At 36.7% G+C, this 16,739-nt stretch overlaps 1 protein-coding gene across 3 annotated transcripts in view; it reads right to left on the reverse strand.

The window, feature by feature from the left end:
- The window catches only part of FAP (fibroblast activation protein alpha), a 61,749-nt gene that overhangs the window by 26,981 nt on the left and 18,029 nt on the right, over positions 1-16,739 (reverse strand). For all 3 annotated transcript variants that reach the window (XR_004136695.2, XM_010985571.3, XM_010985570.3), the window contains exons 10-15: positions 15,397-15,500; positions 13,413-13,548; positions 9,753-9,797; positions 3,981-4,085; positions 3,812-3,882; positions 1,545-1,598 (exon numbers count right to left, since the gene is read on the reverse strand). Coding sequence is in view for 2 of the 3 variants with exons in the window: in XM_010985571.3 (XP_010983873.1) it covers positions 1,545-1,598; positions 3,812-3,882; positions 3,981-4,085; positions 9,753-9,797; positions 13,413-13,548; positions 15,397-15,500 (515 nt within the window). In the remaining variant the exon portion in view is untranslated. The remainder of the gene's footprint in view (positions 1-1,544; positions 1,599-3,811; positions 3,883-3,980; positions 4,086-9,752; positions 9,798-13,412; positions 13,549-15,396; positions 15,501-16,739) is intronic.

The following is a 16,739-nucleotide window of genomic DNA, read 5'->3' on the forward strand; positions in this document are numbered from 1 at the left end:
ACTAATTTACATATTGCCATCAAACTCACTCTATTTTTCTGTTGCCAATATCATTTAAAGTAAAGGGGGAATCACAGTATTTTGACTTGCCTGATTTTCAATCCATCTTTGCCTGAATAGGCACAAACCTTAGAGAGGTTTTCCAGCTGTGGGAGAAATTTCTAACACCTCGAGAGGGAGTCAGGTAGTCCCTTCTCAGTAACCATCAGTCTCTTACACTTTACAGAGTGGTTGAGAATGCATGGTTCTCTCACCTCCCGTCTCTCTCTATGTACTCCGGTGGCAAAACATATAAGGAAGATCTGGCAGGATCATGAAGAAAGGGGTCCCTGTCCTTATCACACATCTGGAAGGGGAAATTAGTAATAAGCCAACTGGAAATAAGAAGTCACAGTTCTAAGTAGCTCCTGGACCTGTCATTTTATTTGGCAGGGAATGTGGGCTTGTGGAAGCTCTTCCTGGGAATGCTCCCTCCACATGTTCCCACACAAGCCAACCTGTACCTACTAAGCTGGGCCCACTGTCTGGATGATTGGCTTTAATATACAAACTCTGGACCTTAACCCAAACCCTCAGAGGCTCATCTGGGGAGGGCTAGATGGTACTTGGACCAGGATGGAGACAGGGCTGGAGTCTCGCTCTGGCTGGTGAGTTACCCGTGGCCGCTGCAGTGTTCCTTCTGCTGCCCCTGATCTTACTTTGAACGTTGTGGAGGGTGGCCAGAGCCACTGCTGTCACCAGAGAGGGGCTCTCCCCAACAGATAAGAAGCAAGGATCCAGGAGAGAACAGGGGAATGCAGCAGAGGAAAAAGTTTATTATTTCCTCAGCTATGGTTAGTAGTATCTATGTTCATATTTTGTTGTGATCTTGGAAACATTAGGTAGGCAGCTAACAGTTAGGGGTCAAGGACAGCATGCCCAGGTACAAATCCTGGCTCAGAGAGTTGTTGTGCAGATTAAATAAAAGCACATCTGTGAGGCAGATAAAAATGTGCATGGGTTATAGCAGACCACCAGCCCACAGTAGCTGTGGTTTTTGTTTCCACATCCAGAAGCAACTATGGGGGCACCATTCTAATCACCAAGTGGGCCCCTGGACTAACTTAAACACTAACTTAGGAACAGAGAAGAATTCCTTCCCAAAGTAATAGGCTTATGCCAAAGGGAGTCACATTAAAGGAAACCACACATTTTGGGAATAAATACCATGTCTGGTGCACAGTAGATACTTAATAAATGTATGTTAAATGAATGTCCTCAATTACCACTAAATTTATCTGAAGTGTTTAATACCTTGTTTATATCAGCATTAGAATTTCTTGATTTTTCTTTTGAAAACATTTTGAGTTAGCTAATATGTTGGGGATATATATTTTTATACTGATGTGGTGTACAATAGTCTCTGAATATTTTATTTTAATTCATAAATTAACCTTATTCCATTTCAGCCCTTTAAAACATATTCTATACATCCTGAAAACTCTGACAGATTTTTATTTAAATTTCAATATATAAAAATACTAGGATGAATTAACATAAATTACCTATAGATATTTCTTCTTCCAGGGTAGCCTTCAAATTCATTGCTAGAATAAAACCTGAAAATACATTCAGACGTTATTAAACAAGTATTGATGACTAAATGGTGATATAATTATTAATACTAGTACTAACATAATAATATAGTCCAACTTCCATGTTATGAAACAATTAATTGGCACTTATGTACGCAGATCACTGCTGTTTATAATTCTGAATTTTGTGTATTTACTCTGACTTTATAAAGTATAATTTATATATAAATACATTTACATTTATATAAAGTTTATATAAATGTATAAATTTATATAAAATATATTTGTAAACTATAAAACTATAAATATTATAGGAGAAAGATTAAATTATGCTGAGTATTCTTTTTTATTATAGGTATATTATATTTTGATTCATTAGTTATGAGCCACACAAAAGTACATGTTAATTTGCCCAAAAGCAAAACAAGTCACAAGAGAACATACTCATTACTTAAGTATCTGAATCCTAGTTGTAACCTGTCTTCATATAACCATGAAGTGGGATATCCAATTTAGTGGCATGGTTTTCACTCCTCTGTGAGTTCATCTGAATATCACAAAGTAACTCTCTTTTAAACTTTTTAAATTTTCATTTTTAACAAGAGCATAATAGAATGTGAAAAGTTTGGAATAAACATTCTCAGGACTTTCCAGCAACTCAGGTACTTCTATGTCCTCACTGAAATAAAAACCTTGTTATTCCCAGTAAAAGGAAAAGAATAAAGGGATAGACAAGTTTTAACAAGGCCTCTTCCCAGGTCCCTTTATCCTCTACCCCACTCCTCGTATTAACTGTCCTCTAAACCAGGATCCTTCTAAATGTCTTTACTAACATCACATGACTCCAGTCATTACTTGTTCTTGCCTTTCTCACATCATCTCAAACTACCTGTGAATAAACTACTCAGCTTTTCTGAACATCCCCCTGCAGATTTCTTGTTATGTCAAAGGTTTCATGATTGTCTTCATCTCTCATACTTAGAACAGAGTCCACTTTCCTTCTTTCCTTGCCCTTTTCCCTCACAGCCACGGATTCATCAGTCCTGTTGGGTGTCTGTCTGTCTATCTTCACCATCTATCTACACTTCCTCTCACTCGTTCAACAACAGTGTGCTCGGCACTACGCCAAGTGCCAAGGATGCAAATAAAGAGGGCATGGTTTTCCCTCAGAGTCCACATTTCATCACCACTGGTCTAGTTCAGGCCTCTATCACCTCAGGGCCAGAAAATGACCAGACCTGGGTCTCCCTGCCTTCGGTTTTCCGCTCTTGCTAAACATCTTATGCCTGAAATCTCCCGTCTGTTTTTATCTGGTCACTCTTCTTACACTGGCTGCTGCATGTAATGTCCAAACTCCTTTGCTGACTATTCAAAGAATTCTATGGATTGGCAATAGGTTTCTGAAAGGTTTTTTATCCAGGAAGCCTGGACTAATGATCTTCCTCTTTGGCTCTTAAAATTCCAGCCAATGGTAGGCAGGCTATAGGAGAGTACCCTGAATTTGGACTTTATTAGAAGTGAGGGATTAGAGAAGTTTGATCATAAATGCTTATTTTAAGATGGTTTATTTAGATAGTATGCAGGATGGACTGAAAAGGAAAGAACTGGAAGGAAGAAGCCCCATGCTGAGGGTAACAATAAGAACCTTAGATTTAATGTGTTTTAGGTTTAAAACCTAGTTCTGCCACTAACAATGTGGCCTCGGCCAAGTTAATTAAATTTCCAAGTTACCGGTTTTCTCATCTGTAAAACTGGGATCATTGTTTCTAGTTTATTTATTTGCTTATTTATTTATTTATTTACTTATTGTGGCACACAATAATTGCTCAATAAATGATGGCTGTTATAGCTAATCATCTTAAACTTACATAGCAGTGACTCACTATGAGAACATTTCTACATCTATGGGCTGCCCTCTGTCTATGAAGCTTCCTTATTGCTTCAAGTTCTGGGGGGGGAAATTGCCTTTAGAACCAGCTACTATTTTTAAATTTTTATACTTTTAATATAATTATCTACCAGGTATCAGAAGAGAAACAACCACCTACTCAATATTTTTTCCAAAAGCAAATCATGTTGACTAGTTATTAAAGAACGTGCAGTGTCAGTGAAACCGCAGCTGTCTGAACTAAACCACAGGGTAACAAACATACTCTTAACTAAAAGAGGCATCATTTGTACATCCATCAGTGCCAATTAAAACCTGAATGGTGCATAAAGCTTCATGCAATACTTACAGTGAATCCTGTGTTACTCTGAATATATTTATGGCCTCCCACTTGCCACTTGTAATTTGAATAGCATTTTCCTATAAAAAGACAAACATTATGTTGTGTGAAGCTGAGCGTTATTTGAGCAACCTCAAGTGAATGATCTTTGAGGAGATAAATCTTGGAAGGAACATACCACAGTGTCTTTGATATAGTGAATATGTTTGTAGCCATCCTTGTCACTAAATATTTTGTAGTATGAAATGGCATCAGAGCTGAAAACTGGTGTTGAAACAAAGAACTAAAAGAAATGAACAGAGGTTATGTTCAAAAGACAAACCGAACTAAAACTATAGATTTTTTTTTAAAGCAATGCATAGTTATTATTACCGAGGCCAGAATGCCTTGCCTCCCCTACCTTCCGTCACTCACACCTGAAGTCCGATTCTTTCAGAGGGAAAGCTTTTCTGGTGATTCTAACAGGCACTGACACGTTCCAACTACTGCTAAATTGCTACATATGTCTGAGGTTCATAATGTGTAGTTTGATTGAATTTTTATGTTTGGGGGGCAGAGGATGCATACCTCAGTGGTAGAGTGCGTGCTTAGCATGCATGAGGTCCTGGGTTCAATCCCCAGTACCTCCATTAAAAAACAAACAAATAAACCTAATTACCTCCCCTCGCAAAAAATAAAATAAAAATGCAGCATAAAAAGATCACAAATGTAAAAAAAAAAAATTCTTTGTTCTGAGATTACGTGCTGTGAGATAAAGTTAAAAGAATCACAAATGAATGTTGATGTTTAATGAACTCAAACTTTAAAATTTTGTATTTGACCAAAGTGGGACTCTTATTAAGGTCAATAATCCTTTTAATTCTTGGTTTATCAAATGCCGAGTACCTCATGCTGATGATACAGTAAAGACATTTTTAAAGATTAAAATACCATGACCCACTAATTACAGTTTCTAATGATAGGGAGGGATTTCAGGACTTGAGAGGAAAATGTAACCCACAACAAGCCAGTGGGAGGTTTACTCCTTAAGCTCAGGGAGCAGAGCAGACCTCAATGCGACCTCTGACCTCTGGGCAGGGCCCATCTCGCCACCTGCTGGGAGTTGCTTAATGACCTAAGGAGTCTCTGACAGAGGTCTGGTGTGTCCTGGAACACAGCAAGCCACACCACAACATCCCAAATGGTACAGATAACTAAAGTCTTGCAAATGTCCTCACACAAAATTTTAGCGAGTAGTTTCTCCTGTTAAAACACATAGACTCAGTTTACATTTGCTGGCCTCTTTTTCTCCTGGTCATTAGGTTGTGGAAGGACGCTAACGTGGTAAAAGAGCTCCATGAGGAAAGAGCTACCCTGCGTCACACAGAGTAGAAATTCCCACAGGTTATCCCAACCAGCTCTCTCAGTCAGAGCATTTCTACCGTGATGGTGAGCTGAGACACTCACCTGTCTACCACTGGCCAAGCAACAACAACCAAAAGACTAACCGGTATCTTTTAGCTTCAAACACCTATCTTGCTGACACCCATCTTACTGAGATCCACTTTTGAGCAAGAAGAGAGCAAGGGAAGTAGCTGAAGACCCCTTTAATGATGGCCCCATGTGTGATTGGATACTTGATGCTTTTCCTAAAAGTCATCATTAGAATTTCGTGATATTAAAATGCAACTTATTTGATGTGGTGTCTATAGGACCTAAATAGCGTTCCTCCCAATTCTTTTCCACCCAATCTCGGAAGGTGACTATTATGGACAAAATCTTTGTGTCCTCCCCAATTCATATGTTGGTATTAAGAGGTGGGGGCTTTGGGAGGCCATTAGGATTAGATGAAGTCATAAGGGTAAAGCCCCCATGAATGTGATTAGTACCCTTATAAAAATCACCAGGGAACATGCTCAGTCTGCTCTGCTCCTCCATGTGAAGATGCAACAAGAAGTTGACAGTTTGCAACCCAGAAGAGAACTCTCATCAGAACCTGACCATGCTGGCATCTTCATCTCAGACATCCAGCCTCTAGAACTGTGAGAAGTAATTTGCTGTTGTTTATAAGCCACTCACTCTGTGGTATGCATTACAGCAGCCCAAGCAGACCAAGGCAATGACTCTATTTAAAAGTAGGATCTTGAAAGATGTAATCAAAGAATTGAGGCATGGGCCCTGAGATGTGAGATCAATGATTGGTCCCCTTGTAAGAAGAGGACACAAAGAGATGCAGAGAGTCACAGAGAAGAAGCCATGAGAAGACAGAAGCGGGCATTGGAGGGACGCAGCTGCAAGCCAAGGATGGCCAAGGATGGCCAAGAATGGCCAGGAGCTGCCAGAAACTGGAAGAGGTAGGGAAGGGTTATTCCCGGAAGCCTTCAAAGGGTGTGACCCTGCTAACCCCTGGACTTTGGACTTCTAGCCTCCAGACTGATGAAAGAATGAATTTTTGTTGTTTTAAGCCAAATTTTTGGTAATTTGCCACGGCAGCCCCAGGAAACTTATATAGTGTCCTAAGTCTTATCTCTTTGGCAGAGAATGGATGTTTTTAGCAAAATGAAAAATGGAATAATGAGAAACTGCCGTTTCCTTACATAATTCTCTTATTAGTTTCATTAACAATAAGGTCAGCCCTGGTAGGATTTTGTCTATTGAGACTAAGTGAAACTGAGAGTTAAGAGGCCCAGAAATGGGAAATTCTGATTTGCAGTTTTGTAGATGGAATTTCATTAGTCTAGGTCTGACAAATCATTCTTTCATTTTAGAATGAGGCTTCGCCCTCTTAGCCAAATGATGGCATCCGTACTTACCAGTAACCACTTCACAATGCCTCCCTCTCACTCTTCAAGGTGAAAGACAAAAACTGGCTCTATATTGTCTTAACCACTAAAACGGAACCGTGGTCACAAAATACAAAGTGCCAGAATAAAAAAAATACTCTCCTCACATCTGCAGTTAGTTAAAGAACTCTAAAAAGGTTTAGTTCTAGATTAAAACTAGAGATTTCCTTTTCATTGAAAATAAATAATAAGAAGGGAAAGTGGTATGTTTTAAGATATTAGAATCAGGCAAACAGGAAGAATAGTTTTGCTAGGCAAAGACTGCTATCTTCTCCCCTTTTATTGCACATGTCAAAGACAGCTGCTTTAGAGGAACAGGTAACTTGGGTGAGGTAAAGAGAGTGTGAAATATTCCCGCACTCGCTTTCCCAGAGCTAGGTCCATAATGCATGCTGAGTTAAGTGCTTCTTATAGCCAGCCACACCTGGGCCCTAGTTAAGCACACGTAATTAGGTGGTCCTCGGTTTTAACAAGGCCTCTTCCCAGGTCCCTTTATCATGCTTAGATGTGCTGATAAATTACTCATCTCTATGTGCAAAGCCATTTAAAATATTTTACTTAGAAGGTAAGATTATTTACCACCAGACTATTTCTTGCGACAGTTGGTAAATAACCTGAAGGCCTGCTTATCTAGGTTGATGCCTAAATTGCGTCCACATTCAGTCAAAAGCACTGACTTCCAACCATTGAGGAGAACATTCATTTAATCTCATGTCATTTAATCTCACTTTTTAAATTTATAGGTGATCTCAGAAGGTCTTTTCCACTTTAAATCTCTTTGATAAATACTAAAAGAACAACTGATCTAAAATTGCTTTTACAATTTATACTAATATGACTAGCCTGTACACTTTATCTAAAACCCTCATTAATATTATTTGAACAGATGTCTGAAAGACACATACTTCTAGGTTATTTCTGGGAAATTTTATTAAGCCACTGGTTTGATTATGGGTCAAAGGAAGCTATGCAGCATAGTATGACATATGAGTTATGACTGTATAAAGTCAGGGCCTGACTTTTTTCAAAAGACATCTCAGAACTTATAAAATCTAATGAATGACCTCTTGAAAGCAGTTGCCCTGGAGAAGTGTGAACTTACTCTTGAAAGCTATCATTTTGAAGAATTTTTGACAATTGCTTTTCCAATATTTAGAAAGTTTACTGACTATTGGATCAGTTTTAAGAGACTGAGATTAGTAGATAAGAAAGATAATTTTCCCAATAGAATTGCAAAGCTACAAATATTGAAATCTAACACAAAATCATATATTGCAGATAAATCTTTCATTATTTACTGTATTTATTTTGGCATGGCTTTTGATGCAACGTAGAGACCTCATCTTCCCTCAAGGGACACGTATGTGCTTCCACTCAGGCTATTTAAAACAATATTCTATAGCTTTAGAAGGTAATCAATCAATTCATTTATTCATTCATACATCCACCTAATATTTGATGAGATTGCAAAGCTGGTGCTATCCAGACTGTAAAAACTGATAAGATACAATTGTAATTCTCAAGGTACTTATAAATAGGAGATTTCAAAAGATGCTTTCTGAAATATTTCAGAGTGTTTTGAATGCTGGTAGTATTTTCAGAATGTGTATGGATTTTTAAGATCATGTCTTTGATAAGGTTGTTGGTATCATTGTTTATCTGTTGGTAAAATCACATCATTCATGTTACTTCATAGTAACTCTAGTTATAGGATCATCACGGAGAACACAGGTAGAGGAAAATTTCAAGTATTCTTCCTTCTCTCATTCTTTACTGGAAATCTCGACAGTGGCAGTGAACTCGTAAATTAAATTGTTCTCTTTCCTCAAGTTTTCAAATGCTGATCTAGGAGTTATCTTTCTGAAAAGTGAGCTTCTGACTGATGAAGAACCCCCACACCACCACCACCAAAAAAAAGAAAAGAAAATCATGTTTTTCCTATGAATTCTCCTCATTTTTCCTGTATTATTTAGTACAGTCCCAAAGAGTGAATTAAGAACTTTTCCCATTCTTTTTCTGAATTACACACTTATCCTTGTTACTTTGTTATTTTAGAATGCAATTTACATTTACTTATATAATTAATAAAGTAATAACTAGTTAATGAATAAAGAAACCTGAAGTATCTTTGGAGACAGGGGCTAAAACTGCTGGGTCGAGGAAAGTGTACAAAAAGCTTTCTCATAGCTGAAGACTACAATCTACCTTTACAATTTATCTTTTCCCCACCCACCTTCACTTTGAATTTTTATAAGACTTATTATCTTAGAATTGAAATCTGAATTATTTATTGTCCCTTGTCTTGGATTAATGTGTTAAACTAGTTCCTAAGAGTTTCTTTTTTCTTTGCTTGCGTCTGAATCCTAGAAAAAAGTAGTCTTTTTTTTTTTTTTTACCCAAATGCTAGTTGAATTCTACCACGTTTGTGATAAATGGCAGCATCTAAACAGCATTCACTTAGTCTCTGTCCTATTTTTTATTCTTCATATAGCATATAAGATATAATAGATATTTTCCTAAAACATGACTTTTACACTAAAAATCCTCATAAATATTTGAATAAACCTATATCTCCAAAATCTAAATATCAGTGATCACAAATCAGAACAAACTACACACTTTCCTATTTGATAACACTTTATCTAAAAACTAGAATGAATCTACATACATATGAAATCCACCTATTCATTTCAGTTTATATAAAATTAAATAAGAGGCAGTTATCTCTAAACCAAGGATGCACAATGTATTTATTTTTCCTAGTCCAAATGGCTGATAATTATTAAGATTATTTTAAGCAGATCAAAGATTGTGTTCCCTTTTGAAAAATGGTCTTTATTTGATCTATTAATAAGTAGTATTAATTATTGGATTTCAGAGAATTAATTGAAAGAGGTAAGGTAGGGACATGAGGTATATGATTTGTTCTCAGTAGAATTCTAAATACACAGACATTTAAAATTGTCTGGCACAACATTGCTGAAAGGATCACTACCTTTGTGTTTTTTACCTTGGCATTTTTTCTATAAAAACAAGTAGTGCCAGTTTGAATACATTTCAAATAGTCCTTTGATAGCTGAGAATTTGTCAAGTCTCACTTAAAGATAAGGAAAAGATAACAATCATACTCCACCAGCCCATCCAGTTCTGCTTTCTTCTATATGCTCCTGGGTCTAAAAGAAAGAAAGAAAGAAAGAAAGAAAAAAAGATCACATGAAACATAGTATCAGGAAGACCATTTTTCCTAAATACAATCTAAACATTTGAACAAGTCAAGCTGCCTGGTCAGAGTGTACTATTGCTAGTCAGTTAACTTCACTCTTGAGTTTCAGATGACTAGATTCAAAATCTTATACAACAGCACTATTGCATACACAGGGTGATCTAAGGGCTGAGCCTTATTGCAAACCATTCATAATTCTGGTTAAATATTCCACGAGGCAGTGAATGGAATTATAACAGTATCTGTGGAGAACTAGCACAAGCCATGTCATATAGGTAAAAAGGCATTTACAGTGGAGTTTAGGTTAGGTTTTTTTCTTCCTTTTCTCAATCTTATGAAGTAACTAGGAATCTTAACATTTGCACTAAGTCTTATTTTGGTATATATTTTAGCATAATACAATCAACCATTTATTGAACAAACATTTAGTAAGCCTAAAAGAATGAACAGGCTTTTCTAGGCAAATAATTAGAGAAAGAACATTCTAGGTAGAATGAACAGCAGCGAGACGAGGTCAGCTTAGAGACCCACAGTGGTTCAGTGTGACTGAGTGGAGGGTGACAGTGGGAAAGAGTTAGAAGATGAGAGAAAATGCAGAGGTATCAGCAAGATCTTGGAGAAAATTTTATGCCATGCTAGGAAGTTTGGATTTGTCCTGTAGGTAAATCCTTTGAAGGATTTCAAAATCACAATCTGGAAAACATAACTGAACATGATGCAGAGAATGGATTTGAAGTGGTTAAGACAGAGGGAAGCAGAAAGATCAATCAGGGTATTGTAATGTTTGGAAAAAGGATGCGAAAGACCCAAATCCAGATAGCAGTAGTGAGGATGGAGAAGAGAAGATGTAGTCAGAGGTACATAAAAGTGTAAATCCTCAGAATGAATTTGAGGGGCAAGTTGTGATTGAAACTTCTAGTATTAGACAAAAATCACCTAAGAGAGTAATAGAAACTTGTGACAGAGACTGTAAGATAATCAGTGACCGTTTCCTCTTTTTGCTGGGACTACAGGTAGGCGACATTTCCCAGGCCTCTTTTCAGTTGGATGTGGTCATGTGATAAGTTCTAACCATGGGATGTGAGCAAAATTGACTCATGCTACTTTTATGCCTAACTTATAAAACCCTCTCATCCATGATCCTCCATCGTTTTTCCACCCCCACTGCCCCCTGCTGGATGTTGATAATCAGGTTTGAATAACCTTGAAATACCCTTGGAAGCCACTGAAGGAGGACAGCAGAAATGTTATCAACCTGGGTTCCTGAATGACTGTGTGGAGCAGAGCACCCCATTCCCCACCCTCACCATTCCCCACTTACCTGGACTCACTATTGGATGGTTACATGAATGTGCAAAAAATTTCTATTGTGTTAACCCACTGAATTTTTGGAGGGGCTTTGTTGTTGTTACTGTTATAGCAGTTAGCCTATCTTGCAAATACATTAACTTGGAGAATAATAAGATTTCTAGAGAAGTCAGAAGAAGAAGAGCTGGAAAGGAAAAGAACAGTCAGTAAAGTAGAAAGAGAACCAGGAGGGAGCATACTGTTGTCAAAAGCAAGGGAGTAATCAATTTTAAAAACATAGTTTGGATTTTTCTCCTATAGGGACAGGCCAGTGTCTCAGAGAGAATAAGTTAAGACAAGACTTAATAGTGAAACTTTTTTGATTCATCATTTTCAGCTATTAAGATAAAATTAACTTTAATTTTCAGAGACAAAAAAATAATATGAAAGATATTTCTTCCCCTAACTACAAATTTCTTAATAAATCTTATTCATATAATTATATTACACCTAACTATTGCCAGTTTCCTTTGCCTCTTTGTTTTGAGTATGAATCTCAAAATGAATAAAATGTTCCCAAGTCATTAAACCTTAAATGTTATTTGTTTTCAAAACACAGACGCGTGTGTGCGCATGCGTGCACACACACACACGCACACACACACACCAGTCATGAGTATGGTTGCTGGAAATTTCAACTTTGTTGGTCTAAATCTGAAAATATGTTTCATGCACTTATGAGATTATTTTGAAACAGAGATTGTTTTGAAATTCTAAGGTTATTCAAACCTGGTATTCTAAACTTAATCACTGATTTTGGCCATAAAACCAAAGTTTATATTCCAGGAATTCCATATCTCAATGAATGAGCATCTTACATGTTCTGTCAGTTTGGATTAAGTTGTCTCAGATTTGATAAATTAGAATTTCAAATCCCAAAGCAATCAGAGTTTTAAATGCCTAGTTTTAAGAGGTAAAAATTGTATCTAAATGACCAATCTTATAGTTTTAAACTCATAAAATTAAAGCAATAATTCCTAGTATTTAGATTCAATGAAAACATTGAAGATTATATTCATCCAAAGCTGACTAATCAGACCAATAGTTTCTAATTAACCAGAACAATCGAGTTTATTCTTTTTTTGTTTGCCTATGATACTGCATTAAAGCCAAACATCTTTCCGCTTTGTATATCAAACTGTAAGATAAAAATAAGCTTCTAGCATATTCCATCAAAATTAGTCAAGCTTCTTACAGACACAGTAGTGATTTAAAAATATTTTTAGCCTGAGTAATGTTGACTATTATAGTCCTGATATATTTCCAAACAGATTCATATGACTTTTTTCTTGCAAAACATAATGTCCTAATTTCTAGATGGAATTTAGTATTTTACTTTGATTGCTCTGTGCTTTTTTTCTTACTTTATAAAATAGGTTTATTCTATATTTGGTTTAATGAAACATTTCTTCATAATTAGATGTCTCATAAAATGTACCCATCAAATTTCCTATTTAAAGAAAACATTTTGTGTTTCTTAGTCTCTAATATCAGTACTTATGAACAGGCTTATTTTGAAGCTTTTCAATTGGTGAAGTAGTTTTCTGACTCATTAAGTCAACAGATTCTGTTTGGATTTGAGCAATAGAAACAATTAAAACTCAACAATAAATCTGTGCCTAGTTTTGAAGTTTTTTCTCCCTAAAATTAGCACAGTATGGAATACTCCCCTAAGATAACAGGATAGCAGAGTAATTTGATCTATTTCATGTCATGTCTTCAGTTATCTGCTTTTGATTTTAAAATGGGAGTATTTGGCTTTCCTTGGATAGTATTCATTTACTTTGGAATTTTTATTTTTCAGTTTTGAAATTGAATAGAGCATGCCGCCATTTGCATTTTTTCCTCTGGTTCTTTTGAACAAAACACATCTATTTCCCTAATAAACCCCTTCATTTTTTTGCCGGCCAATCTGGTGATCTCAAAAGGATGGATTTCCATTCTAAATCAGAACCAGATACCTGATTTTCCCAGTGTTACATTGTTTAATTTAGTCTTTTTCTCTATTCAATTTCAATGTTAAAACCATTCAAGAAAAATCAGAGGTATCTTATTTATTTAATAAAAATAATGAACCTGTGAATAGAGAGTGGTTTTCTGCAAAGCAGTCATGAGCTGAATGCAGTAATTCTGCTTTATGATATAAAATGCTAGCTATAAATAAGTTTTCTGGTACTTACATTTTCAGAATACACTCTGTGGTTTTAATATAACCTACCTTGGGGCAGTCCCATATTAGCCAGTCTTCCCTGAAATCACATATAGATAAGACTGAAACATTCTGGATTCTTTTTAGCCACTGCAAACATATTCGTTCATCGGTAACCCATGTGAGCCAACTGAAATAATAATCACTGCAAATAAACCAAAACAATCACAACCATAAATCAATATCACATTCAAATAATTTCTTAATCTGTATTTTCTGAAGGATGTATTTCATTATTATGAAATATTTATTCCATAAATAATGAAGGCAAAACTCTCCTTTCTCTGCAGAGAAAATTTAAATACACTTGATGACGTTTAAAGAATATCGATAAGAGAATTCATTAATTAAGCGGAATTATTTTATAATTTATAATTCTCTCCCCATTTGGAATTGTTATATCTTAGGAAAAAATTTAGACACGAGGTCAAAGCTACTGGTCAATCTAGAGGGGAAAAAACATTAAACTGGCTATTTTGAATAAGTAAACTCAATGTTTCACTTTTTAACTAGTTGAGAGAGAGCTAAGTGGGTAAAAGACTTTTTTTTTTTTTTTCTCTAGGCAGGTTTGTGTTAGAAGCTGAGTTTTAGCTGTGACCGTGATCAGGGGTTGAAATTCAGGTTAGTAGTAATCACAGATGATATATGCAAAGTAACTCAAATAGTTCTTGGCACAAAGTGTAGGCCAATGAATGACAACAGTGATTACTTGGAATCTGAGGGAGAGCTTGTACTTAGAGAACAACAATGTTAACAAACCACAGAATTTTGGATATTGATGTCAAAGGAACCACAGAGCCAGAAGGGGTCTTCAGCTCACATTGTGGTTCTATCTCCTCCTAGTTATACTACCTTAGGCTAATTACTTAGTATCTGTGCCTCTGCTTCTATATAAAAGGGGAATAATAAAATGGCTAGTTTTAAAGGTTGCTGTAAAGATTTGCTGAGAGGGCTTAAAGTGCTTATGAACTATGCTTACTACATAGTGAGTGCTCAAAAAATGTTAGCTATTACCATCATGTTGTTAGTGTTTTACAGATGTTCAAACAAGCCTTGTGACTCCTTAAAGATGCTCTTTCTGTCATTCCACTGACCTCCTGAGGGGAATGACACCCCCTCAAAACATGTGTTTAGCCAAGTTTTCATCAACTAGATTAGGGCGGGGAATAATGGATAATTTAAAAGATTAAAGCCATTTTTGATTATCCCAGAGTGGATTTACCTTGGCAAAGCCCAGCAGAGACCTCTGATGAGGTTACTCTTCCGATTAGTGATCAATCAGTTGGCCCTGGCTGACTCTCCTTCATGGGGCAAGAGGAGAGGAGACAAGCCTGTGCCGGCTAGGGTTTGGGAAAGGGTGAGGCAGCCCACCGGGCAGGGCTTGGGGGATCCCTTCCCTTTATCCACTTCAACCACAAAGAGCAGGACTCATTAGGTAAGGTCTACGTTGAGCACCATGCAGGGGAAGTGAGAATGCTTCTGTTCCTTTCCGTCTGCAATCAGTCCCCAGATAACTTTGCAACCAGATCATTCCAAATAGACTATATCTAGTGGAAAATGCTACTATTTGGAGCGGGTTGGCTTATCTTCTCTTGTTTGTCATTCACATGTGATAAGCATGATCTACAAATCCTGGGGTGGAGGAAAAGTAAGCCAGACTTGAAAGAAGCCGGCCTGAGGATGTCTATGAATTTTACTATCTGCCTGTTCATCCCTCACTTACATTCACACATCTAAGGGAAGTACCTCTTAGATGGATTACTTTGGTCATCTTTCAATGTACAAAAAGGACTCATATTTTCAAATCAATATAAGAAAATTATTTGTGAATTTCAGTTTTTATTATGTATTTAGCTTTGCATGCTATTTTTATTTATTTATTTTTGCTAATAGTATATCAGAAACTCACTAGAAAGGAAGTGTAAACCCTGATTAAGAAATTGCAGCGTTAAAATTCAGTTAAAAAGGTGGGAAGCATCTGAGACGAATATACCTGGAGGCTATCATTGCTGGAACTGGCACTTCTCTGGGACCTACATGCCCAGGATAAGTGGTATCAATAATAAATATCCGAACAACAGGATTCTTCGCTCCAGCCTGCCAAGAAAGTGGAGATACGTAACCTCATAAAATTCTAGTTATCACCAACATTTTAGAGACACTTGAGGAATTTAGGCATATTTTTATAAGCTAACAATGTTAAGTATATTACTGTTGCAAACATTCTAATTATAACATGACCACGAATTTCATTGCAGGGCAATTACAAACATTGTGCCAACTAGAGTGAAAACACATATTTTAAGTGGTTAATGAGGGAGCTTTGATTTATGGGGGAAATATTTTGGACATGAAAATGCAGTTCTGGAACTGATACTCTCTTTTTTGACTTTCAAGACAGATATTTCTCATTCTTACCATTATCAGGATAATTAGAGTAACATTTCTCCATGTGCTGAGGGGAGTGCAGATGAAGATGCGTTTTGGGAAGAGACTGTAAAGAATAACTTAGTCTAGGACAATTACCGAACAGTCTCCTAGCTGGTTACATTACTACTGCTGTCATCTCACCTCAAAATAAAGTGTCATGGGATTTATGCTTTTCTTGCTTTGTGATTTCTGTGCTAGCACATGCCCCAAATTGACAAGAAAGCATATTTTATGCCCAGACAGCTTCTTAGAGTTTCTCTGTTATTTTACCACAGGAAAAGAGAATCTTATAATTGTTTGATAATTTGAATTCACAAAGTTTAGATATATAATATTAAATGGCTCCATGCTGTTTGGCTTTCTCTAAGGGACTATTCGGTCTCCTCAGACCTCCCTGTTTCACTCCGACGTTTAGCTGAGACTTTCTTCTTCTCTCAAGGTGTCTCCCCTCTCAGTCCAACATCAGAGTTTTCAATAACTTCAACCTTCAAAGAAATATGAGAATTTGGGTCCCAATTTTTCTGTCAGTCTCAGTTACTCCTCAGTTCTGGGTTCCTTCATCTCTTCCTGCTCCCTTAAACATCCTAAAGATCCAAGTTCTTTTACATCTTTTGGGTCCCAGCTACCACACCTCTCACTTCTGAACATCTCTAGTTTTCAGACTATATACACAATCCTTGAGGGATCTCCTACCTAAACACTCATCTCCTACCCATTGTCTTTTCACAAATGACTTTTAACATAAATTTTAGACTATCTGGAATTTCTATTTTTCTCGCTATGGCTGTTTTGTCTTGCCTTGGTATCCACTTGTGTGTACGCAAATCTATCCCATCTTTGTCATGTATAGGGACCCATTGCATCCATCCATGACACGTTCCCCTTGGCAAGTAAAAACAATAGGGA

The sequence above is a fragment of the Camelus dromedarius genome, chromosome 4 (assembly GCF_036321535.1).
Source record: "Camelus dromedarius isolate mCamDro1 chromosome 4, mCamDro1.pat, whole genome shotgun sequence".
Taxonomy (NCBI): domain Eukaryota; kingdom Metazoa; phylum Chordata; class Mammalia; order Artiodactyla; family Camelidae; genus Camelus; species Camelus dromedarius.